Source organism: Austrofundulus limnaeus, unplaced genomic scaffold (assembly GCF_001266775.1).
Source record: "Austrofundulus limnaeus strain Quisiro unplaced genomic scaffold, Austrofundulus_limnaeus-1.0 Scaffold1, whole genome shotgun sequence".
NCBI classification, from domain to species: domain Eukaryota; kingdom Metazoa; phylum Chordata; class Actinopteri; order Cyprinodontiformes; family Rivulidae; genus Austrofundulus; species Austrofundulus limnaeus.
Window position 1 is genome coordinate 5,636,550 of NW_013952403.1, and position 26,635 is coordinate 5,663,184.

Consider the following 26,635-nt stretch of genomic DNA (forward strand, 5'->3'; position numbering starts at 1 on the left):
TATATATATATATACTGTATATATATATGGGCTAAAAGTGATGGCTGATGATGGCGTTCCCATTAATGCGCTTGTGTTTAATGTGATACTGCTGCATGAGAAGACAATTCTCGGAAAGATTCAAGTGAGGTACAAAAACACAGAAGCAGATGAGGGGATGGGSGTGGCAAGAAAGACAAGGACAAAGACAAGTGTCTCATTTTAAAAAGCTGATGAGCGGCTGGAGAAAGAGTCCCAGAGTTCCCAGCACGCACACTGTCACAAAAACCCAAAGGAAAATCCTGTCGATGACCATGGCAACATACTTCCAGTCGTCCTCCACCTGAAGAGACAGAGGAAGGAAATGTCAGTATGTGTACAAAAAGAAACAAGATTTATCTAGTGCACCCTAAAAGCCTAAAATGTTCCCTCCATGTTCCTGGATTTATGTGAAAYTAGCAACAGCTACACATTGCGTTCAATCTGAGAGATTTTTTTGTGTATTCTCATGTGTTTTTGAACACTTTCTCACTTCATACAGCAGAATCAAGAAGCATCTGAACAGTTTCATTCTGCCACGTTAGAAACTCCTGAAACACACAGCCAGAGTCATTTAAAAAGTCTCTTTAGTGACGAGATAAACCAGAACGCCTCACGTCCTTCAGACTCAAGAACCCTCTGCGTTTGAGTGTTTCAGGTGTGCAGAACAAGATTATGACTAAGCTGGGACCATAAAGCTGCTGCCTTCTTGAGGAGTGTTTATGATTCTGAAAGCTTTTCCAGACAGATCCAAGAGTTGCTAAGAAAAGATGGAGCTGACGCAACAAAGATATCAGCACCATCCAGAGTGTGAGGAAGGAAGGCGTCCGCAAAGCCCCGCTTCTGTAACCACCAAGCGGCTTTGAACGCCCGATTTAGCCACGTGGAAAATGCTTTCTGCGCTGTTTACTGGGAAGGGTATGAATTAATCAAGCAGGCGGAGGAAACACATGGTGCTTTATGTGCATTTATGTGGGTTTCTCTGCTGTTTAAATTGTGTGTTAATCTGATGTTCACAAAATAGRTGGTATTTTGTCCCCCGTCGCTGAGGCATGGGACTTAGAAATGCTCTCTGTCCGTCCATTTGTCTGTCCGTCCATGACAGGGGACATCAGTGACGAGTTTTGTTTGTGCTGTGATCAAAGTAAGCTTTAAGAGAAAAGAGCTTTGGTACATTTCACGTTTGCTTTAGTTTTTCTTTTTATTTTAAATGTCAGATAACATACTGGTCTAGTGATTTAGACACATTTTGTTATATGGCTGAGCTTGGTGAGATAAAATACATTAAGTACTATTATACAATGAACTACAAATATGATATGATGTARCGGTATTTCCATAAATACTGGAATTAATGTCAAGCCCAATACCAAACTTTTTACAAGTACTTGTACTCATACAAAATGCCCCAATGCTYAGAGCACCTGGACAGGCTACAAATTTAAATATGACCAACTCATCATGWTATGAATTGTTTATGCACTCTTAAAAATAAAGCGTCATAAAATAATTTACTCAACTCGGTTTAGTGGAACCAATTTGGTTGTGTGTAAAAGTACTTTTTTACTTTCCTGATTATTGTGAGCAGTTTTATGAATTTTGCTAATGAACGTATTATATTAGTGAAATTAATTTTTATCAGTCATTTTTGTTAAGGTATTTTTACTTTTACTTAGTTACTACTGAGTAAGGAATTACTTTATATAAAGAAAGACACCTTGTTCTAAATAAACAAAATGTATTTTTAACATCATTGAATGATTTTTAGGTTCTAACTAAATATTCTGTATCAGTACTTGGAATAAAAGAGTATCCAAACTGAAGTACTCGGTTTGGGAAAAACTGGTATTGGGACACATATGATGTACTACAGAACAATATATACCATGTAAAGTGATGCAATGTGATGCAACATGATGGTCAATACAACAGGACGTGAAATGATGAAATTTAATGCAGCACAGTACTTAATATTATGAGGGACTTTGATACAATATATTATGATGTACTATACTTTCTTCTTCCTTGAAGAAATTTGCTTTAGGCCCGTTTCTGTCCCTGACATCTTTACAAAAATTCCTCAAATACTAGTAAAGTATTTACACAATATAAACAATCTCTTAGTAAAGCAAGTTGCACAGTTCTTATTTTAAATAAGAAAAACAAACATATATATTTACAGTTAAAAAAGACAATGGTGAACAGAATTGCATTATTTCATCAGCATTTGAAGACCATGTTTAAGATTTTGGTTGAAACTAAGATTCTGACATTAATGTAATAAAATGTCTATGTGTTGGAGTTTTTACCTCCTTGGCTTTGTTGCGAGTCCTCATGTTCTCTGCGATATACTTCACGCTCTCGATGGCCTGCTTGATCTCTGGTGACACCACAGAAAAGGCGACCACGGCGTTGACCGGCGACGAGGCGTTTAGGGGCCTCGGTACCTTCGGCAGCTCAGAATCCGAGGGCCCCTGAGTGGGAGTTGCCTGTTGAGGAGGAGGAGGCGGAACCATCGGGGGTGGAACAGGAGTCGGCACCTCCTTCCCTCTGTAGGGGAACCTCCTGGTCATGTCTCGGTTCAGGTCGCGGTTCATCTCACCGTACTCCACGCAATTCATGGAGCCGCCAGCTGAGGAGGTTCCTCCGCCTCCTGATCCGCTGTCCAGAGTTGGACACGGTACCCCCCCAGTTATACCACCAACACTTACACTGCCTGAGCTGCTCCCTCCTCCCACACTGTTCTTTCTCATCTTGAAACGCCCACTGCTGCCTCTTCCTCCTCTTCCTCCTCCTCCTCCTCCTCCTCCTCCCGTCCCTCCTGTAACTTTGGCTGGCGATGAGCAGCTCTGGTCAATGGGTCGCCTCATCAGCATCACTCTGGGTAACACCCCAAGGAACACCATCCTCACCCACTCCGGCATAGTATGAGTCATGGGCGTGCGGTAGTGCACGTTCAGCACGAAGACAGTGATGACGATGCTTAGCGTCACGAAAATCATGGTGAAGAGGAGGTACTCGCCGATCAGAGGGATGACGAGTGACGTGGAGGGGATGGTCTCTGTGATGACCAGCAGGAACACGGTGAGGGACAGCAGGACCGAGATGCACAGGGTGACCTTCTCCCCGCAGTCCGATGGGAGGTAGAAGACCAACACGGTGAGGAAGGAGATGAGGAGGCAGGGAATGATGAGGTTGATGGTGTAGAAGAGGGGCAGGCGGCGGATGTAGAAGGAGTAGGTGATGTCCGGGTAGATTTCTTCACAGCAGTTATACTTGATGTCGTGCTTGTATCCGGGTGCATCGATGATCTCCCACTCTCCACTTTCCCAGAAGTCCTTTAGGTTCACCTGTTGAAGCACAAATGAGAAACATTCAACGCCAAATCACAACGTTTTGTTCAGGAAAACTTCAGATCAAAACAGTTTTATGGTGGAAAATGGAGTGCTACTGAGAGGTGAATGAAAATACAAGCTCCAAATGGATGTTACCCAACATGTTTGATGATGTGTACAGAATTATTCAAGTCAACTTTAACTTATCAGAATGACAGAGAGGCAGCTGGTAAAATATGAGTCCTGTCGAAACAAGACAATTTTGATAAAATTCTTAATCATGCCATAGCTGTTTGGAAAAGGGTCTTTTATTTTGAAATTTGGCAATTTTTTCCRCTTTCCCAGTTTTCCTTTGATCCCCTTAATCATGCTAAATTCTGCTTTAATTCAGATTGTAACCATTATCATCCTGACATTTCTTTCTTTCTTTCATTTTATTTATTTATTTATTTATTTATTTATTTATTTATTTATTTATTTATTTATTTATTTTGCATCTACTAGTAATTAATGATTTTTATGCAAATGAAAAAATAGGCTGTAAAAGTTTATTGTTTCCTAACTAACATTTTTCTGCTTATACAGCAATCAATTATTCTAACAGAACTACAAATACAATATTCAATAGAAGTAGACAGGGACATAAAAGTGGTGAAAATCATCAAATAATTTCTCCTCCTCGTGACAGCCCTGCTGACCTTTGAGCCAATCAGCACCAAGTCAATCTTGGCCTTGTCGTAGGTCCAGGAGCCAAACTTCATGGAGCAGTTCTGGTAATCAAAGGGGAAGTACGTGATGTCCATCGGGCAGGAGGACTTGAATATAGCTGGGGGAACCCAAGTGATTGTACCGTCGAATTTCAGCAGAGCTTTGGTCTTGTCTTCCACCAGGAAATCACCCACGGCGCTGTGAGGGAGAGAGTTTAGGTCATTTCATTCTACTAAACAAGCTCAGGAGATTCAAGGCATATGCTGTTGTTGGGGGGAAATGAAAAAGAGAGGTTGCAAATCTCCTTTTTCTATTCAGATGTTGTCTTKAACTGCATTGTTGCCATATTTGACATGTGTTTATAGACATAAAATCATTGCAATCATCATTCACAGTAACTGTCTGATTGACAGTTTTATTTTGTTGTGGAGGTGATCATGTGTGCTCATTTGTTTGTCTGTTAGCAAAATATCTCATGAACAAGTGGGTGGATTTTATTGAAAACCTCAAAGTGATTATTAGATGCACACCTATAACTGATTAACATAATTCAAGAGGGCTGCTGCAAATAATCAGCATTGTTAAACTCAAAATTCAACACAKTGGCAGGTTCCATATCAACAAAACAGAGATTCATAATTTTAGATTATTTTTTATAGATTTACTCAAATTTTCATGTGGATTTTAGAGCCACTATAACACAGTTTCATATAAGATATAAAAAATAAAGTCAAAGATCGTCCTAAACTGTATTTGAGTTTATCTCACTCTCAGCTGAGGCCATTTGACAAGCAACTAATAAATGTGGTTTTATTTATAAAAGGTAAAACTTGTGTCTAAATGTTGCATTAGACACCAAAAGAAAATGTCTGGAACAGCTCTAATTACATCATGTAGATTAACCAAAGTAAAAATAAACAATACAATAAAATAAAATTTAAGTTTCTTCAACAGACCTGAACTTATTATTTGTGAGCAACAACACCTACTTGTTGTACAGGACAATATCTGGCCTCCAAATCTTGTTGGATGGAACTCGAATGAACTCGATCCCATCATAATCAACTGGAGTCCATCTCAGTTTGTAGTCGTTCCACACCTTCAAGTCAGAGTAGAAATTCGTAAAATGATCACACAATGAAAGATGGTTCATTAAGGCTGACGTACAATCACCACTCACATGTCTTAACCACAGATTAGTTTCCATGATCTGATTCACTTCATCCTGAAACAAAAACGTAACCATAGATGAGTTCTTATTTGGTTTTACATTGATTTATTTCTTCTTCACCTTCTTCGTTCTTACCACTTTGACCAGTTGAGATATGGACACTTCAAACTCCACGGTGACAGGATCAGAGACGTTCTCCACTGGTCGGATGAACTGGTTGTACCTTCGAAACAGCCGGCGGAATAATCTGTCCTCGGCTTTAGATGAAAAACAGCCTAAATAAACAGAGAAAAGTGGGGAGAAATGAAGAAACGGAGAAAAAGATTAGCAGAGAGCTGTCAGATAAACTGACCGTGTTTGAATCTGGCTTTGTGATGCTGTCTGAGAAGATCACTGCTGCTAAATTAAACTTGACTCCAGTGAAAGGTCAGTCACTCAAATGGATTTACTATAAGTGTCTGCTAATAAAAAAAACAACACAGAGACTTAAAGATTAATGTTTTGCTCACACTGAGGCTAAAGTTCACCAGTAAATGAGAAACTAAATGAAATGTCAACATTTGATGCTTAAATAGTTGTGAAAGTTTTAGAAACTTAACTCCAGTTCATCAAATTTGACACAAACAGTTTTTATTCTAAACAAAATGCTACACGATTCAGAAGCATAAATGATATGTTTTATGTTTTCAGAATCTGCTCAAACTGCTTGTGCTGCAAATAAAATCTGGATGAAATTGGATTATTCCTATGTACAAAAAGCTTGATCTCTAAATGTCAGTGTGTTAATTGTTTTATTTTATTTTATTATTTTTAGTTTAGGAACATATCTGTAGAATTTTAGGTCTGTCAAAATGTTACAGCCTATAAACAGTCATTATATAAGGCTTCAATATGGTCGAAGACCATTGAGGAGGCAGATTAGAGGGCAGCAGGAGAGAAAGAAAGGCAGGAATGTGGAGGTTAGAGTAGGGTCTCTGACTGTAGGAACAATCCTCATGCAAGAACCGTTCGTACGCACAGATTTGTTCTTAAGTTGTGCGTACGAGTGATTTAGGAGAACTTGTGGCATTCACAGTGGCGTGCACAGACATTTTCGTGGGCAGGTGCTCAAATGTACAAAGAGGGCACCTTGTCCAGTCTACTGAATCAGCAGCTGTCCTAATAATGTGACATTACAGACACATCTTGCACATTGTGCATATTTATCTATTTTAAATCAGATTTTTTTTTCTGTCTGATACAGATGTTTAATGTTCAACACTTTACATGTTGGTTACTGTAACAAACTGGCAACAACAGAACAAAAACTAGTAATGACAATTTTTGTATTGTTTATAAAATAACTATAATCAAGTTTACTGTCACAAAATTACTGATGGCTTTTTGTTCTGTGGAGGATCTTCCTTCAGTCTCTCCATCATAGAGCTGTTTCCATGATCTGGATTCTAACAATTCAGCTTCATCTCTGTCTGATGGAGGAGAAAACATAGAGCTGCTTCTCTGCTGCAGCAAAACACCAACAATATGAAATATGTTTATTTGGGTGAAACGGCTTGGTGACAAAGGTCAGTGCAATAAATTACAACATTTAAACTAATCAGACTATAAATTACTGTCAAAATGTAACACTGTAGCACCAGAGTCGAATTCACAAGGGGGCGAAATTTCCACACTTAGTCCAGATCAAGAGCCAATTTCTGTTAATATTTATTGAAGCAAAAGCAAATTATTCTTATTATACTAATTTTATTTTCCAAATTATGGTTTATGTTCCATTTAGAACACCCAAAACCCAACAAAGAAGAGATTGAATTTAAAAAGAAACCATTGTTAGCATTCATTATTCAATGTTTGACTTTAAAAAGAAAAGAAAATACAGAAAAATAAAACTAAAGCTAATTCTCTTTCCACCCTAAAATCAAAGCATACTGAAAATTTCAAACTTGATTTTCCCAATATTTGCCTCATTAGTCTTTACAGACAACAGGAAGTGAAGTTTAACTTCAGCATCTGAGGTTTGGGGGTAAAAAGTGTGACCAGATCCTGTGGGCCATCACAGTGTGTTATTTTAATATGAACACATTAGACATTCATTCCTCTCTGCTTTGGCTGTTATTACACAACAATGTATTTTAAAGGTTTTTAAGAACAAAAAGTACATATTTTTATTAAATACATTTTAAAATTTATCAAAATATGCTTTGGTTAAAAATATTTTAAGTTTCTTTTTTTATCATGATAAAAAAAAATAACAAAAGCATAAGCAGGCCAGATGATCTGTGCTGTTATCTGTCTGTCCACAGACTGACAGGCAGCTTTCTGAACTGTACGGTACGCGACGGTGTGGCTTCTGAATAAATGAAAATGATTTAACACAGTTGTTTATATTTTTAGCAGCTTTTTTAATTCCAGCTGAGCTGCTAAAAATGACAGATTTTCTTTTCTGGATCTCTGACAGCAGGCCTTCAATCTCTGAACTCGTAAAGTTTTTCTTTTTTGTTTTCGCTGTCATTTTCCTGACTGGACACATCCTTGTATCTGAGACAGGAAACAAAGCCTTATATGGTGTTTTTGGGGTGGTAATGCTAATCTCCTCTCGCGTGCACGAGCAGCTGGATACGAACAGGTGGAATTTACGCAGCTCATTTACACACTTTTCCTGAAGATAGAAGAGTTTGTTGAATCTGACCTGGCATGTTCGTACGAACCCTTCGTACGAACAAAAGTAAGAGTTTTAGGATAAGAATACGAACATGTATGGTGTGAAAGAAAGAAATGCAGAAGTACAGATGGTTGTAGATTTTGCAAAATGAACGAAAGTCAGTAGAGACAAGACAGAATACATGTGTGTGAATGAGAGGGAGGCAGGTGGAAAGGTGAAGATGCAAGGAGTAGATGTCAGAAAGGTGGAAGACTTCAGATATCTGGGGTCAACCATCCAGAGCAATGGGCAGTGCAGAAAAGAGGTGAAGAAGAGGGTGCAGGCAGGATGCAGTGGGTGGAGACGAGTGTCGGGGCTGTTGTGTGACAGAAGGATAGCAACAAGAGTGAAAGGGAAGGTTTACAAGACCGCAGTGAGTCCTGCTGTACGGTTTAGAGACAGTGGCACTGTCTAAAAGACAGGAGGCTGAGCTGGAAGTGGCAGAGATTAAGATGCTGAGATTTTCRTTGGGAGTGACAAGGATGGACAAGATTAGAAATGAGAAGATCAGAGGGACAGTGAAGGTGGAGCAGTTTAAAGATAAAGCTAGAGAAGCCAGGTTGAGATGGTTTAGACGTGTTGAGCAGGGATAGTGGATATATTGGACAAAGATGTTGGAGATGGAGCTGCTGGGCAGAAGGAGAAGAGGAAGACCACAGAGAAGATTCATGGATGTAGTTAAAAAGGACTTGGAGATGGTTGTGTAACGTTAGAGGAGGTAGGGGATAGGATGAGATGGAGGCAGATGATCCGCTGTGGCGACCCCTAAAGGGAGCAGCCGAAAGACGAAGTTGAATAAGGCGTCAGTATATTTAGAAACAAGTAAATTATATGTATAATAGCTGCTAACAAAACCTGACAGAATAAAGAGGCTGGAACACACAAAGAGGCCTTTTTTAAATTATACGTTACTTATTTGTGCCAAAACACATTTTTCCACATACAACTAAAAAAACTACATGAGGTCATATTTTCCATAAAATTATCTATGTCTGTACTTGAGGCAAATTTAGGAAATTACCTGAATTAAAAAAATTTTTTTCAAGTTTTGCCATTAACCTTTTCTTTAACACCCTTCTTCAARCTTTCTTATTAGGGTTATTTTAAAAAAGGGAGTTTTTCTCAGCTCGTGTAAAAAAAAGATATTTCAGTTAAATGCTTGATTAATTAAATCAAAACCTGAAAATCATTCTCTGAAGACTAGATGATGTAAACAAGTTGACAGAAGAAATTTAAAATATGTCTGCAGGAGCTGCAGTGGAGATCAGATTGTAGAAAAGTGCCATGAGCAGTGCTGGAGCTCAGGGTGGCTCAGAGACCCACGCCTGTCTGAGGAGATCGCTGCCGCGTCACCGCCAAGCATCTTTTTATTTACTAATTTACTTTAACTCGTGTTTGTTATAATTTTCTGATCTAGACAGAAGTTGTTCTCATGGCTGCAGACAACAAGCTAAATAACTGATGCATGCAGGAACAAGGAAAGCTCGGGCCGACCTCCTTCCTCAGTTTTTGAGTTGACATCAGATGAGCTCTCAACAAGCACCTTAGAGGTGAATGTGTTGCCCCAAAAGGGCAACTAGGTCAAGTGTATACACACACAAACAGTCACACACACTGAATTGTTTTTTTAGCCTTCCAGAAACTAAAAAACAAAACAAAACATGGATTATAATGGAAACACTGATTGATTATGCTTATTCTCTGCAAACCAAACAAGCAGCGGAACTTTGCATCAATATTTTTCCTCTCACTTATATTTAGTGTTTTATCATCTTTTTTACAGTTTTGTATAAAGTACCTATAAGTAATACTTGCGTGAAAGTACAAATATCTCACCATAAAAGTCTCCTCTAAGAATATTACTTGAGTAACCATTTTAAAGTATCTGACATTCTTTGTACTTAACAAGTACAATTATATTATATAATTTCCAAAATGGCATTAATTAGGAGGTAGGCTGGTAAAAACCAACCCCCTGCATGTTTTACTTGTTCCTCTGCTCCAACACACCTGATTTGAATGAGTCGGTGATTATCAGGCTTCTGCAGAACTTGGAAGCAGTAATTCAATGACTGAATCAGCTGCCAGGCTGAGGCGACCTCCCCCAAAAAAAACTTTCTTTAAAAAGTCCATAATGATTATAATGTTAAAATGTTTGCTCATAAAGATATAGAAGGGAATGATATGGCAGATTATTTAGCTAAACAATATTTAAAACAAGATAGAGTTATGAATATTGCATTTAGTAAATCTGAAATGAAATCTATTATTAAGAAACAAAAAGTATCTGAATGGCAGAAGATTTGGGAGGAGAGTAATAAAGGTCGTCATTTGTTTAGAAAAGAGCAGAAAGTTGGAAAAATGGAAATAATAGGAGGAAATCGGAAAGAACAAGTAATAATGACAAGGTTACGATTGGGACACACAGGTTTGAATAAAACATTACATTTATTAGGCAAACACCCAACAGGAAATTGTGAATGTGACAAGGGCATGGAAAYAGTAGAACATGTAGTAATACAATGTGAAAAATATAAGAAGAGTCGAGAAAAGTTAAAACAAGAATTAAAGAAATATGATATAGAGATATTAAAAGTGGAAAAGGTATTAGTTAAACATGAAAAGATAAATAAAGTCTTTATAAAAATTTTAAAGGAGACAGGACTATATTCACGAATATAGGTTAGATACTCTGGCCCACACTCCAGTACAGTAGATGGCGATAATGCATCTTAAAGTTAGATGCCAACCGCCAAAAAATCCAAGAAGAAGAAGAATGTTAAAAATGTTAATTTTAAAAAAGGACTCTAAAGTATAGATAATTGCGTGAACATGTAAGGAGTAGAAGTAAAATGTTGGCTAAAAAATAATTACACCAATAAAGTACAGCTAACCAACATATCAGCTTAAGTAAAGCAACAATATATATTTGTACTTTGTTACTTTACACCTCTGCCTTATTATCTGTCATGTCTATTCCAATACAACTGAAAAAAACCTGCACCTGAAATGTGTTTTTTTTTTTTATTTAATAAAATTTACAGTTACACTATCATTTACAAAAACTTTAGGATCTAAATATATGAGCAAGTGTTTTATTTCTCTCATTTGAAAATTGTTTTAAATAAATAAATAAATAAATAAATAAATAAATAAATAAATTTTCCTGCTCCTCAAGGTGTTGGCTTCAATATTAGTTTCATGCTGTTCGTGTGACAAAAATAAACTTTCAGCATCTCTTTAATAAAACCCTGTTTGTCATTTGAGGAATCTATATGTTGAAATAAGCTCTTCGTATTCCCCCATCCCGTTCTGTAAAGCCATAAAGCCTTTCTCTTTTTTTATTTCCAGTGGGATGTCACTTTGATGAAGATCTTCCAGACATCTCTGCTCACAGTCTGTCCCAACTCTCAGTTTGGGAATCTCATTTATTAAATTTATTGAATCTTGAGGAGCTACATGATTCGGACACGTTAGAATCCAATAATAGCTTTCAACAATAAACTCTATTTCACTTCAACATAACCTAAACTTACATTTTAGCCACTCAAGGCGACACTTACATAATTACATCTGTTCAGATTAAACACACCTGACTCCACAATAATCACTCTCACATAAAGGTCAAAATGAGAAGAAAAACACAGGAAATCAGTGGAGTATGAAATATTTTTAGCCCAAAGTTTATGACTGACTAAATTTGACTCATTCTAAAGTCTTGCTTAGTTTTTAACATTTGTATTCAGACTAACAGAATCCAAAAATAAAAAAATAAAAAACATGAAATGTGAGGCAAAATAGAAAAATATCACTAACAGGGTTTTCTTTTTTATATTTTTTAATGTAAACATATTAGCCTCTAAAAAAACAAAATGAAAAATACCTGTGCTGGGTGAAAAGTAATTAAATGAACCATAGTTTCTTTGCTCAGCAGCTATAAAACCAGCAGAGGTTTTCGGTGGTCCCGGCCGAGACGAGCTCCCGCCGCCTTACACCTTAATGAAACAGCCTTTCTCCAGAGACACTCGTGTAATTTTCAGCTCTTGGTACCTTGCCTTAAAAACTGCCCGCTGCTTTCTGATTCGCTGCCCTGCCAGAATCGTGCTTAAGCCTCTAATTGGCTGAGGGAAAACGAGGGCAGTTATAATCAGTCAGTTAATTGGACCTTTTGTTCTCCGTTGTTAAAAATAAATAAATAAAATAAAAAGCAGCTCGTATTTGAACAGACACTCCTCTAATTCCCTTCACTTGTTGTGCCGGTGACGATCTTAAGGAGCTTAATTTAAAGGAAGTTAATTAAAATCTTTGCACTTTTTGCCCTCTCAGCTGCAGCGCCGGCCAAGCTTGCCTGACATTTAAAGTACGGTTTAATTGTGCAGCAGCAGCTCTACTTCTTTAGCTATCTTTATTTACAGCAGAGGTGTCCAAAGTGGGGCCCGTGGGCCAAAATTGGCCCGCTGAGCCATTTGATTTGGCCCGCCAGCAGTTGTCCTGGTTACTAGATTGTAATTATGTTAAGATTAAATATAAAATGCAAGTAACTACAAGAGACATTTAGATTAGATTTATGCCCATATCTAGATTTGCACACCTTATAAGACCACATATACTCAAATTTGAAATTATGAAATTTCCCATGAGCCTTTGCTGTCTGAGTATACGTTGAATTTCCTTCACGTCCATGGGCTGAAAAAACAAACAAACAAAAAAAAGAATGTGGGCAACCACACTGGCTGCTAGTTTTATCATAAAAAAAACAACTTTACTTAAGATGTATTTGCATTTCTTATATTATTGCATTTGGCCCGCGGCCCTCAGATTGATTTTAATTTTGGCCCTCTCAGTGAAAATGTTTGGGCACCCCTGATTTACAGGGTTTTTTTTACATAAAAACGCAATTGGAGATAAGCCAACCGCTAAGTGTAGCGCTGCGTTTTGTTCGTTGAGTTTCAGCTATATGCTAACGCAGAGGTGTTCAACATTTTAATTTCTCAATGGCCATATTAAATATGATTAAAGCAACTGGACCACACATTAACAGATTTTAGTCCCACTTTTTTGCTAGAAGATACTTTGAGGGCTTTCCACTCCCTTTTTTGCAATGTTTTTCTAGCTTAGCTAAAATATTTTAGTTTAAAAATAGTTTCCAATCCTAATATTATATTTGCTTAAGTGCTAAGCAAGTGTAATGATTGTTGAGGACATTTTTGTTGTCATTATGTTTTGCTTTATTTTTTTCTTTAAATTTTATTTTGTTGTGATCTTTGGGTTTCTTGTGTTTTGATGGGTTTAGACAGTTTATGCTGCTCAACTGATTTATGTTCTGCTTTTATCACCTGTATCCCTAAACAATCAGCACACCTGTTGTCAATCAGTAATCACGCTTCCCAGTACATTAACTGCATACCTGTGAATTCTTGAAGTCCAATAAATGTTTTATTGGGTTTACTGTAAACATTTGCATAATTTAACCAGTAATAATAGTTAGAGTTGTGGATTTTACTTTTGTTTTTAGGATCAGAGTCATGAAGGTTTATAAAACCAAATGAGTATTTCTTTGTGTGTGTGTGTGTGTGTGCGTGCGTGCGTGCGTGCGTGCGTGTGTGTGTGTGTGTGTGTGTGTGTGTGTGTGTGTGTGTGATTTCAAAGCGAAAAACCTTTATCACTCAGATAAAGCCAAGTCAAGCAGTGAAGAGTTTATAGCGATTGAGAAGGAGCCAAACAGTGAGTCTGTCATCGTCTCTCGTGGCTACAGGAATCAGCAGCTGCACAAAGACCCGTGGCCTGTGGGAGCCTCTTTGATCAGGCATGTGCTTCCCACGATGAGCCTGTGAGCCGCTACCGGACAGTCTAAAGGAACTAACTGCCATCCAAAAATACACCGCTGACAGACAAGTACATCCAGAGAGGAGATACAAAGAGAGGGAGGCAGTGGTGTGAAGAGATACCAGGAGAAAACTGACAGCAAGAACRTGTGCAGGAAGGCAAGAAAACACGTCTCTGTTCTCCTGGGTTTGTGATGGCCTGACAGCGACAGGCAAAAATGGCGCACAGAAGAATCTACTGTGATTATTGAATAACATGGAGCCATCCTGGTAAGGCCAGAGGGTCTACATGTAGCTTTGGACGTGTCTGTGGGTTTATGATTCAATGAGATCGACGGCAGAGGGAAACAGAAACACAGAATGATGAAAGTAAACATAATAACAAAAATAATGATTCAACTAAAAAAAAATACAGATCCTGACATTAATTTTTTCAGAATTTTCCCCTTGACAGTTTTTTCTGTATGGCAGGACATTTTAACATAAAATTTATGTCACCACATTTTTGGTTTGTGACTAGACATATTAGTTTATTAAGATATGTTGAATTATATTATATGCAAAATACCTATTTGAGATATCGCTAATTACATTCTGATTAGTATAAATGATGACAGATTTACCATTAAGTTGTACCGAGGTTCCAACTCAAGATATCTTAAAAGGATTTTTGATAAGAAAAACATTTCTAGTTATCTCTAAGTTATTTATTATTTGCTTTCAAGATGTCTCACTTTTTGTTCTGACTAGCCATCATTTAATAATATTAAATTAATAATATTTTTAGATATCACATGTATAAGATTAGGTTAGTGCAAATTATATTGCAGATATCTTGAAAGCAAATGACTCAGCAAAACTAACTCAGCAATATCTATAACTGCAATTTGGACTGATCACAATTTCTTTTCAAATATCTCCAAATGAATTAGACATCTTGAATATTTTTTCAACTAATGGCTTTTCTATTTAGGAAATCTTGAACAAACATTCTGACTGGTCAAAATGTCACAGATTTACGTAGTGTTTTGAAAGAAAGTTTTAAAATCATTTTAGCCTTAGCATTTGCCATTCAGTGGTCTGCAGTGTCAGGTCAGTCCAACTCAAATTGTTTTGTTTTTGACACAGTTTTTAGTTGCTGCTCGACATGAATTAAGAAACGCGGATAATTTATTGTCTGTCATTGCAGCCACCCAGAATTCTGCAAGCAACAGTTTGGACAGCTCAGTTGCCTCAGTGGGGCTCGCAAACAATTTCTTAATTCAAATATCTATTTCTGTCCATTTGAGATATAGGAAAGGCATTTTGACTTACCTGAATGTACTTGAAGATACTGTAGATTACCATTCAGGATAGTCAACATGTAGTTGTTTCTAGTCAAACTCAGTTTATAATGTCTATGTAATTACAGATAGTCAGACGAAGCTGATTTTATGTCAAATTGGTCTGCCATCAACTCTGCTCCTCAGGTCACTACACCTATTGCCTGTTTCATTAAGCTCAGCTGTCTCCCATCTCCTCGTCAGCCTCACTCCATTTATTCCCTCTGTTCACATTTTTTAGTCTCTGTAATGTTTTGCTGTCACGTCAGCCTTTTTGTTGAACTTTTACTAGCGGATGTAAGTTTTAGGTGAGCACCTGTGGTTGGTCTGCCTTCTGGGATGGAAGAATTACTTTACAAGCATCTTTTTTTGCACTTTTTTTAGGTGACACTGGAAAAATGAGATTATTTTCCCCACTTGTTTCCCTTCAGGACCAAGGCTGACAGAAAGCAGCTGCAGGGAGTCAGCAGTGTTTTCTGTCCTGCAGCGATGCTGGATCAAACCCGTCCATCAAACATGTCAGCAGCACTGACTTAATCAGGTTTCTGTAAAGATTTTACAAAACATCTGTGACACACATCAACAGCAGACCTTAAAAATTTCCACTGTTTCAAGGCTTTTGGGATGGAAATGTCAAAACACAATTCTTACGCGCCAGCACACATGCATGTTTGAGACATTAGGAGAGTTAATTTACTTTCTGAACTGCTTTTGTTTGGTTCTGTAAGTTTTAGAGTTTTTTTTACAGAACTTATCCTGATTTTAATTTTTATGTTCTAAAATTTGAAAGAAATATCCAAATAAACTAAAGTCATTTGCATAACAGGTAATTAATCCCTTTTTCATCACAAACCAAAGCGTTTTGTTCCAGAAAACAAAAACCTCTCAGCCACACCATGGAGTGCTACAGAGGGAGCGAACACAGATAATTGATTTAAGTGGATAAAATGACTTGATTGGTGTAATTATCCTTTATGTGGTGCGGAGAACTGAAGCTGCAGAAACAGCGAGACGTGGCTCCTCTGTGTTGACCAGACAGGAAGACAAAATTGTGAAAATGACAACTTGGTTTTAAGATAGAGTTGAGCTGACTGAGCAAAAGTCCAAGACTAGAGGAGGACATGTTGAAGGATTTCATTTACCACACTGATCAGTAAATTAATAGTCTGTAGAAGCAAGCTCATTGAACTGATTTTTTTTCTTTTTAATAAATTCTGAGATTACTCAGTGTGCTGACTTTTTTTGTCCAACATGGAAATAAATTGTTGTTAATAATGACACTGAACTTATTTTCATTAAATTACAAAGATTAAATGAGAAGCACGCAGTGATTTACTGGTGACAACACAGTACGTATGTATACAGTTGTCATTTCTAAACATAGACTTGAACAGAGGAGCAGTAATACATGTAATGTGTGGTTTAAGATGGAAATTAAAGCTGTGGTAAAATAAGTATTGCTTTGATCTGAACAACACTCTGATTACAGGGGATTAATAAGCAATAAGGAGAACATGTTATTTTTAAAATGTGAATATTAAAATCACAAGCTAAGTACTATTTTTCAAAAAGTTTAATCTCTTGTGAGGACATATTATGGTCAACTGGAAAGAAAAACCCTGGGAAAGATTCATGACCAATCATTAAATGAAGGGCAGTGGTGGACAGTAACAAAGTACTTTTACTTTATTACTGTAATTAAGTACATTTTTTGAGTATCTTTACTTTACTTGAGTAGTTATTTATTTGGGAACTTTTTACTTTTACTCCACTACATTTCAAAGACAAATATTGTACTTTTTACTCCACTACATTTCTAGGAAGCTTGTAGTTACTAGTTCCTTTTAGATCAGCATAGCTTTATAATCCGCTGTAAAAAAAAAAAAAAGGAAAAAAATCCGTTGTTCCAGTTTTTCATTTCATGAAATGCAATTGGCCACAAGCTATGTTCGTCACAAAGGTAACCAATCACATGCGTAGCTTATAGCCTACGTCACACTCGTTAACTCTCGGTAGCGGAGCGCGCGCTCCCATCACTTTACTTTAATTTCAAGCAGAACCAGACAAAAGAAGAAGAAGATGCAATGGAGACCACTGAGGAAACGCAAGGAGAGAAACCAGCACACCCATGGCCATATCTCAGTTAAATGTTCGAGGTTTTAGGACTTAAAATAATATGTATCAGTTCAAATGTCTTCTCTGTTTACCACGGGTAAAGTACCTTTCAGCATTCCATAACTCACCATCTAACCTGAGAAAGCACATTGAGGTAAGTCAGCAAACATTTTTCTCACTAGTTTAAACGCTTTAAATGAAGTTGACTTTGGTTAGGGTGGTTGTGGTTTAATGCTGTGAGAGATGATTGAAAAATAGCCAACCATTGTGTGCTAACTGCTAGCTTAGAGCCCCGTGCGAGTGCCCCTTGGGGCTCTGTGCTCGGGATCCCTCTCCGGCCCTTGGGCTCTGGTCTTCCCTATGTCTGCCTCGTGTCTTGGGGGTTGGGTCTCCGATCCTCCACAGTCACTATTAAATATTCCATTGGAGAAATCTTGTATATACACGCATGTTCACAACTGCTCACAGACAGGTGCTCTGATCCGGGGGGTTCTGACTGGTCACTGAGTGTGTATATATGTCTGTGTGTATATACTGACAATATTTATGAATGTAGGCATGTATGTATGTATATCTYTATATATGTATGGGTATGTGTATATTTTTATATATGCCCTCCATGTATTTAATCCATTTATTTTTCAGGTGAGCGGACAGATGTTGGGTGTGTGGTCCTGTATTTTGTTGGTGTATATTTAATATACTTTTAATCGCTATTTCAATCTTTCTATCTTTCTAATTACTTCTCTCTGTCTCTATTTTCTCTTCAATTAAAAAAGGTCACTGATGATGAAGAAATAAATAAACTAAATAAACCAACATTTAGTTTCGTTTTCTACTGAAGTGACAAAAAAAGAAAAGAAAAAAGAAAATGTAATTTGTACTTTTACTTTGTACTTAAGTACTTTAAAATGCATGTACTTCTGAATACTTAAGTATTTTCAAAAGTAAGTACTTCAGTACTTTTACTTGAGTAGATTTTTGACTGAGTAACTTTTACTTGTAGTGGAGTAGATTTGACCATGAGTATCAATACTTTTACTCAAGTACTAGAGTTGAGTACTTTGTCCACCACTGATGAAGGGATATTTATGTCTGCTGTTAGGTAATGAAAGCTTTTAATAAAAAAATAAAGCAAGACATTGTTCAAACCTGCTGCAGGAATAAAAATTTAATTATAATTCAGACAAATTAATTGTAAATGAAAGCATTTATTTTAGGAATACATGTCATCTGTCTCCTTTGGTTTGAACAGATTTTGTGAGTTCTAGTAGTGCTTATGGACGATACTCAACTACTGCCATATCAAGTTTTAAGTCAGACTTTTAAAATTTGACTGAGTGAAACCCATTTGTGTGTTTGCTGAGTTTGATTAACTGTGGCGGCCATCTTGAACCAGGTTTACTTTCAACAATTAATTAGATGTAGATACACAATAATGATATTCTAAGAATTTCATTAAGCTGTCAGAGGAGACTTCCTGTGCAGAGCGAGGTCAAAATACAGATTTAGTGATCACAAAACTGAGATGGGTTTGAGATGAAACAACTCTATTTTGAGAGAAAATCTGTTACAAGAATTTTTTTGAACCTGTTCAAACTATTTTTGAGATTCTGCTTTAAAAACCACCAACTCCATGACAGCTGACATGTTCCTTTATGTTAATATAAACACATAATATTAGAAGAATAGTTTTAAAGTATGGTTAATATGTTTGTTGCTGTAAACTGATTTAATTCCTGTCAGTATTAAATTAATTTGATTTTTATTCTATCCTTAAAATACTCTTGTCTTCAGTAGGATCTGAAATAATGTTTAAAAGTACAAAAACTTAAAGGGGAAATATTATGTGTTACTCAGGCATATATTTGAATTCTAAACTAAAATAAAAGTAACTATGTCACCTTCAGTTGTTATTAAAATGTTGTTTATATGTTAAAATAGAAAACAAACTTGACTTCTCATCATATCTGTTTCTAAACGCCATGAATTGGCCTCTGTCTCTTTAAGAACCTCCTTCCACTTCTGTCCCGCCCATTTCAGCACAGGGCCAGGTGTGTGTGCTCTGTGATGAGGAAGCTCAGCTTGGAGACACAGCCCAGAGGCGGAGCTGGTCCCAAAAGGCGGTTCTAGGCCCAACCGGTCTTTTTTGCTCCCCTGCCTGGCTGCCTCAGGACACCACAGGATTTCTCAAACATGCATGAGTCAAAGCAAGACTCTGGGCATGTTTTTGATGAGAGGATAACATTATAACATGAAATAAAACTCAAAAAATGTTGATTTTACGTGACATTTCCCCTTTAAAATAACTCCCAGGTAAATATGCACTGTGGTGACATGTGAGTGAAGTCTGTGGGTGTTTTTGAGTTCACTGAGAGCTTGATGTTCTGCAAAAAAAATAAAAATAAGTAACACAAAAAGTACCAGCCAAGGCCAGTCGCTGGAAAAACAAGTGATAAAAAAACAAAGCCTTAAATGTGGAAGGAGAACGCCCTGACCCGCATGTAAAGGACCTTGTTGAACCTGTTTTCCATTTGTTTCTCGCCTCCTGTCCTCCCATCCTGAAGTGTCACTCAATTCAGCACCAGCGTGGAAGACCAGAACATCCCAGAGCAATGAGGAGGGAGGGCCGTGTGGAGAAAGATGCTCGTGTCTTTATGTTGGTTTAAACCAGTCCGTGTCTGCCTGCGGTGGATATGCAGCCATGTGTGCACCGGAGTTTTGTTGCAATAATCACATGGAAATCGCGTTATGAGGATCCTAAAGCTGCCTCGGAGTCCGTTAAACCCCACGCTAACACACACACACACACACACACACACACACACACACACACACACACACACACACGTGCACTGGCAGCCTGTCAGACTTTAATGCAACCATTGCTTCTGGGAGTGAAACCAGAGAGCTGCTCCCTATTTCCAAGCACGGCTCAGATGAGCATTTAACTCTTAGGAGCAAAAACGCTTGATGATAGTTTGATGCAGCTTGACAAGTCGCTACAATAAGACTTGGTGAAAGGCTGTAGTGGCTTAATCGAAAMCATTTCCGTGGTTGCTGAGAGAAAATTAATGCTTCATTGTTGCCTTGCTGCACATTCAGCAGATTCGAAACATTTGCTTTTGATGACCTGTAGGTTTTCCTCTTCTTTTTTTTAAATTATCAACGTGCACTCGCTGTTCTCTTGGGTAACCATCCACATGCAGCTGCAGCCCATTAAAAGCGAGATAAGGGGGTCAAGCCTGAAATATAATGTGGTGCAGATGAATACAATGCAGGCGTGGCTGGACGTCTCTCTTAGCTATTTTGTACCAGGATGATGGTGCGGGCAAAAAGCTGCAGGGGGACAAAGCATGACGCAATCTTGCTCTAATCGCTCAAACGTGAATGAATCCGTCCTGTCCCAGTACGTGATGATGTGCACCACAATCTATCCCACAGGCTGGAACTTTAATATTAAATGTCCTACATCCAACAAACAGCGCCATTTTAAACAAATCTCCCAGTCTTTACCTCTAAGCTACTCCAGTCAGATTCTATTTTTGAATAAAAGACCCCAATCCCACAGACAGCCGGATCAGCATYTCCTCTGTTTCAGGGACAAATCACCAGATTTGTGGAAGGAAGGAGACAATACCTTCAAATCAGACCACCCATTGGGAGTGTAAGTATGTATATATGTGTGTCATTATATGTTTTTCTGTAACAGATCTGTGTGCACAGGCCAGGAGAAAAACAAAACGTGAAAGCCGGGGGGGGGGGGGGGGAGATGAGAACAAAATCTTCTCCGTTTCTGTCAAATGGTTCCTGTTTTAATGACAGCTTCAACACTAAGAGTTCCTTTTAGTTGAGAAAAATCTGTTCTCCTGTGAGAGCTCAGACACCGTCAAGCTTTCAAGGCACCGTATTTCTCAAAATTCCCTCCGTTCAAGGGCAAAGCTGTGGCAAATCTCTCCGGCTGAAGAGAATGACATAAAACGATTTTAAAAAGAGGGAACTGAGGGGGTTCATCCCGCGTGTTTAACAGGAGCACAACCCCTTTATCTCAACTTTTAAGCCATGTGTCAAGTTCCAGGCTGTACGAAGACACGGACTTTCACAGACAGAGTGGGATGTGACATAAAGAAATCACTTAGAGCTCTTTCCAAATGGAAACCAAAACAGAAACAAATGACGATAAAAAATAATTAAATAAAATGCGCCGAGCAGTGGCAGATGGGAAGGTTTGCTAATGATGATCATGTTGCCACAAATAAGCCACCCTGTCACACTGTACAAGTGCTAAAACAGTAACGACAGCATAGAGCCCACAGTAATGTCATCAATGGCAATGTTGAAAACAGCTACAGCAGCTAAATAACACAATTTGTGCCAATAAAATGCTAAAGTTTCCCCCTTTAAGAGACTGTTTTATGTTTGGTTGACTGTAATCTACCCGTGTTTGGCTTGTAAATAAAATAAAGAAAATGATTTCCTCTTCCTTTTATCAGCTCTAAGAGGTACACACAAGCACCAAATCAATTTATTGATCTAAAGTGATATTGCTAAGCGTGCATAATATTAGTTCATCTTTGCCATACTGCACTTTGTGAAGTAACATAGAGATCCTGACAAGTCAGTGTTGATTGTAAATCACACTTGGTAACATGCTAACTCTTGTAGCTTGAAATGTTTGTTTCAAAACAGCGTCACCTTGAAAATAGAGGATGTTGCTGCTACTTTGGCAAAAAGGAACATGATTGATTGTGTTAAAGGGGCAATATCATGTAAAATCAACTTTTTTGATTTTTAAATCATTTTATCATATTATACTCTCATTAAAAAAACATGCCCAAAGCCTTGCTTTGACTCATTCATGCATGTTTGAGAAATCTTGCAGCGTTTTTAGGAAGCCATGCTGAGGAGCAAAACGACAGGTGGGGACCAGAAACGCCTTTTGGTACCAGAAATGCCTCTGGGATGCATCTTTAAGCCGAGCTTCCTCATGGCAGAGCCCCCACCCCAACCCCACACACACACACAACCCGCCCATGACTCCTGCAGGCTTTCGGGTGGAAAACCGAAAGTGAAACTTAAACTGTCTGCTGAGCTCCTAACATTAGTTGACACTCAGTGAAGCTCTTTTCAGATTAAAAATACATTTRAGGAAATGTATTTTCAGATGCCAAGTAAACTGGATCATAGCAGCCCCAATCCCTCCCTCTCCCGAGCGCGAACCCCTTCCCGCACTGAAATGGGCAAAACGGAAACAGAAGGTGGTTCTTAAAGAGACAGAGGCCAATTTCAAGGCGTTTAGAAGAGGAAGTGATGAGAAGATAAGTTTATTTTCTATTTAAACATAAAAACAGCATTTTAATAACAGCTAAAGGTGACATWGATACTTTATTATGGTATAGTATTTAAATGTATGCCTGAGAAACACATAATATTGGCACTTTAACTGAACAACTTTTGTTTTTACTTTAACAAGAATAAAATTTCCCCCTCGGCTAACGAACACATCTGAATGACAGCTGAGAACAAGAAGTACAAAATAATGTCTGTTATATCTTGATTTACTCCTTAAAAATGGCATGTGGGAAAAAATTAGAGGTTTTAACATCATGACTTTTTACACCTTGACATCATTTTCTGGTCCATGCTCAGCATCAGAACATGTACCTGTAGTTTAAATCTTACTGTTCAGACAAAGTTAATGCAAAATATTCCCCCCTCTCTGTTCAAAGAGCCAGTTGATGCTCATATGACTTGTTTGATCTTATTGTTCYTTTTAGCTTCAGCTTGGTTTCTTGCATCCATGTTGTTTTGTTTCTGAATTAKTTGCTCTGTTTTCTTCTGCTGCCATGTTTTCTATTGTATTAATAAAAGTTAAGCTCTTACATGATCACCTGAACCTGGTGTCTCGCTCAGTGACTGCTGGACACGAGTACCAGTGCCACCAGGAAAGGAAGAAGTGGGTGAAATGGATGGATGGATGGATGGATGGATGGATGGATGGATGGATGGATGGATGGATGGATGGATGACCTGCCGTCTATACCCAATGTTAGTGGTTCCCAATCTGGGGGGCCTGCACAACTTCCCATAACCTTGTGTGTTCAAAGGTTGTAAAAAATAAAATCAACRATCACCAAAACAGGTGTATTTGAATAATTAAAACTCTGTATAACTCTTTTTATTTATTATTTTCCTTTTCCAAATTGAAGTTTGTAACTACTAACTTTATTTTTTTTATTATTTTAATATTACCATTTTATTTTTACATTGTCTTGATGGATGTCTGGTAAGACTCTACATGGACAAACATGAAATCTGTAGCATTTGTTTTTTATAATTAGATTCAAACAATAAAGAAACTGGACAGCAGCTTCTCTGGAACCATTTAAACTTAATTTTTTTTACTAAAACTAAATTAAATAAAATCTACCCATACATAGTTTAGCTTTTATGCTGCTTTTTAAAATGGTTCTTATTGAACATCAGAAAGTCARTTTTATAAAGAGAAAATCTATGAATAAAATGAATGTGTTTTGGATAGTGAACAAACATGTTTTAAAAACATAAGAACACCGCCTTGGAGTAAATTTGCAGTGTTACAATAAAATTTACAATCATCGATGAACGAGTTAAATATTTTCATAAAGATGCCTTTTAGAAAAGCTCATATCTGTAGAAAGTTTATGACTGAAACAACAGTCAACATGATTATTTATACAGAACCTGTAAATGTGATTTTATGAATTTATAAACTTTCATGTGTCACCGTTRTTACAATGCACCATGTCATCCTGTCACTATGATGTAAGATAAACACAACAAATGATGTGTAGCTCTAACAGCAGACATGATCCTTTTCTGTTTTATGACACCAAGCTTCAGGGCAGCATCTCTTCCTGATGTGCAAAAACAGCCAAACACTCAACATGACTTGCTTTTCTGTTGCTATTTCAARAGACTGGGCCGGCATGAGAACTCTGCATAAAGTTTGACATCATAGTGTTTAAAATATKCTTTATTTTAGTCAGATTCCCCTGGGAAACAAAACTGCTGTTTAAAAGAACACAGGAGGATAAGAGCCACAATAACCTACAAAACCAAAATAGAGTTGTTGTTGTTGTTGTTGTTTCTTTTTTTTTTTTGGTAGATGAGGGGGAAAGAGGGATAAAAGAACAAAATGTGCAAAACAAAACCTGACCCTTTAAATGATGATGATGTGAAACATAAAAATAAGATAGTCAAATGTATTCTGGAATCCATTATATTGCTGTAGGCCACACTGTAATCTACTGTTCCTAACCTTGACCTTTGACCTTTTGTGCTAAAGGGGCTTCTCTTCAGCACAGAAACACACCTCCTCGTTGTACCACAGTGTTGGTTTATGTGTTGCCAATTTAACAGATATATTCTTTTTGAAAAGTAAATAAAGTGAAAGTTGTGGTTGTGAGGCTTTCAAATTGGTGGGTTTGWTTTATGAAATAAAAAGATGTTATGACTGACAGCGCTCTTTAGCCAAYCAGCGACCTGCAGTCTTCAGATCTTTAACTGAACTCAGCTGAGGAGCCAGGCTTTTTCGGTTTTGCGAAAAAACCAAAAAAAAAAATCCAGATAGAACACACATTTCTCTGGATGAGGCACAGCTTTCACGCTCATCTAGAGATGGGACGAATGGCTTTCTGAGGGGATCCGGATGTCGAYGAGCTGTTTGTTTCGTAGAACCGATGATGTTGAACAATTCATGTCATCACGCTCAGTGCACRTGATGATGTTGTTGTGTCACATGGGCMGAACCATRTGTTTTGCCAAGCAGAACCCCTCTCACCCTGAGCTGTTGTGCTCCAAACCGCCTGCTTTCCATGAAAAAGGGAAGGAGTGACTGTCTCTGTGGTTAAGGAGGAAAAAAGAATCAGGGCGAGGCTGGGGGCCAGGGGCGGGCCTTGAGTCTTGGCAAAACTTTGAGTCAGATCCAGCAGCGAGCACCACAAGTTCATGAARTCAGAGGAAGACTCGTGAAGAATTATTGGTACCAGGCTTGGTGGTGTGTTTTGTTGCCACAATCTCTGCTCCTTGTCCGTAAGTTACGGAAATTTCAACAGTAGGGGGGTATGTAATGATTTACTTAAAATGTTGTTGTTCTTTTCTGAAATACCAGTTAAAAGCCTGCAAGAATGTCCTTGGAACAAAAATGAAAACGTGTGGGACCACCCAATGGAAAGCCACTGAACCTGGGCCGAGTTGACCTATAGTCAAGCCCATGGAAAAAAACTCAAAGAGATGACTCAGATCCAGATTTTACTGAAACAAATATCTTCTATAGAAACCTTTGCTTCTTATGATAATCAGTGGAAGTGTCTCTCACATCTGGATGGAGGCATGAATTCAGAATGAGCTGAGCTGCAGCTGTTGAAACACACCAGCAGAGCCTTTGGGTCAGTTTTTACATGAATGGCTGCTTCACATTTCCCAGCAGCTCTGAGGGCYGATGCATGAGCAATAATCCAACAAGGGCRTAACTTTAGGTCTACCATTGGGGAGGTTATGCTCTAAAACACTGCATATCATTTTCAGCAGTCATGCTTAAACATACATATATGACATTGTAAATTGTTTAATCAGGTCAACGTTTCCTAAAGACAACAAGAGAGTTGCATCTGTCTACTTAATCAGTTCATTTCTATTCTGTTTGAGCAAATTATGTCCTTTTATTAGGGGGGTTATATTGGCTGGATCAAATTATTGGGTCATAACCCCCCTAACCCCCTGCAATTATGCTTATCAATCAACATCYTCTTTTGAGGAGCATGATCACAACAGGGTGCAACTCTCCACAGCAACAATGACTTTAGAGCTACAGGAAGAKGTGAATATTTAAGCACAAAAAATCAGAGTAGTCCTCTGGTTTTAACTTAAATGTGAAGACCAGTCTTTGTTTTGTTGCAAGATAAGCTCCTGAACTACCAGAGGAATCTCTTTCCGTTTTATTATTATTAGAAGGCAGCGCTGCATCAACAAAATCCAGCTTGGTCGATGAACTAAAGTAAAGTTTTTCTGAAGGGAACTGAGCCCACCTCCAAATTGAGAGTAAAACAGTTCGGTTTTTCTTTTAGTAGCACATAAGTATGTGATTTTTACACACTGTCGTGACAATCAGGAGAAATARATGAAAGAACATTAACATCTGGCGCTGGCTTACCTTGCACTGCGAGGATCCCCAGCAGGAGGACGGTGGTGAGTTTCCCGGAGAAATCCATGGCTACATCTGCGCCTGGCGGTGCTTTCTTCAGGGTGGAACAAAAAAAAAGTGATGCAGAACAACGAGGTTCTTGTCTCCGAGCTGCTCCAAACGTYCTGTTAAGATCGGAGCATTTTCCTTTGCGCTGCGCTCCCCTGTAGCGCGGAGAGGTCGGTGCGCACCGCCCCGACGCGGACAACTTCTCCGC

The 26,635-nt window shown here is 38.0% G+C and overlaps 1 protein-coding gene across 1 annotated transcript; it reads right to left on the bottom strand.

The window, feature by feature from the left end:
- Positions 1-32: 32 nt before the first annotated feature.
- Positions 33-26,635, bottom strand: LOC106516285 (neuronal acetylcholine receptor subunit alpha-3). The gene is made up of 7 exons (XM_014006567.1): positions 26,389-26,635; positions 5,368-5,507; positions 5,242-5,286; positions 5,051-5,160; positions 4,052-4,259; positions 2,328-3,368; positions 33-322 (listed from the first exon to the last, which is right to left on the bottom strand). The coding sequence occupies exons 1-7, from the start codon at positions 26,444-26,446 to the stop codon at positions 197-199; spliced, it is 1,728 nt and encodes a 575-aa protein (XP_013862021.1). The 5' UTR covers positions 26,447-26,635; the 3' UTR covers positions 33-196.

Bases quoted from the DNA above. Each gene is read 5' to 3' on its own strand.
- LOC106516285 (XM_014006567.1), bottom strand. From the start codon at position 26,446: ATGGATTTCTCCGGGAAACTCACCACCGTCCTCCTGCTGGGGATCCTC. The intron at 5,161-5,241 runs GTGAGTGGTGAT...TCTGACTTGAAG, and splicing joins CTAATCTGTGGTTAAGACAT to GTGTGGAACGACTACAAACT. The intron at 323-2,327 runs GTAAAAACTCCA...CTGTCTCTTCAG, and splicing joins CTCGCAACAAAGCCAAGGAG to GTGGAGGACGACTGGAAGTA.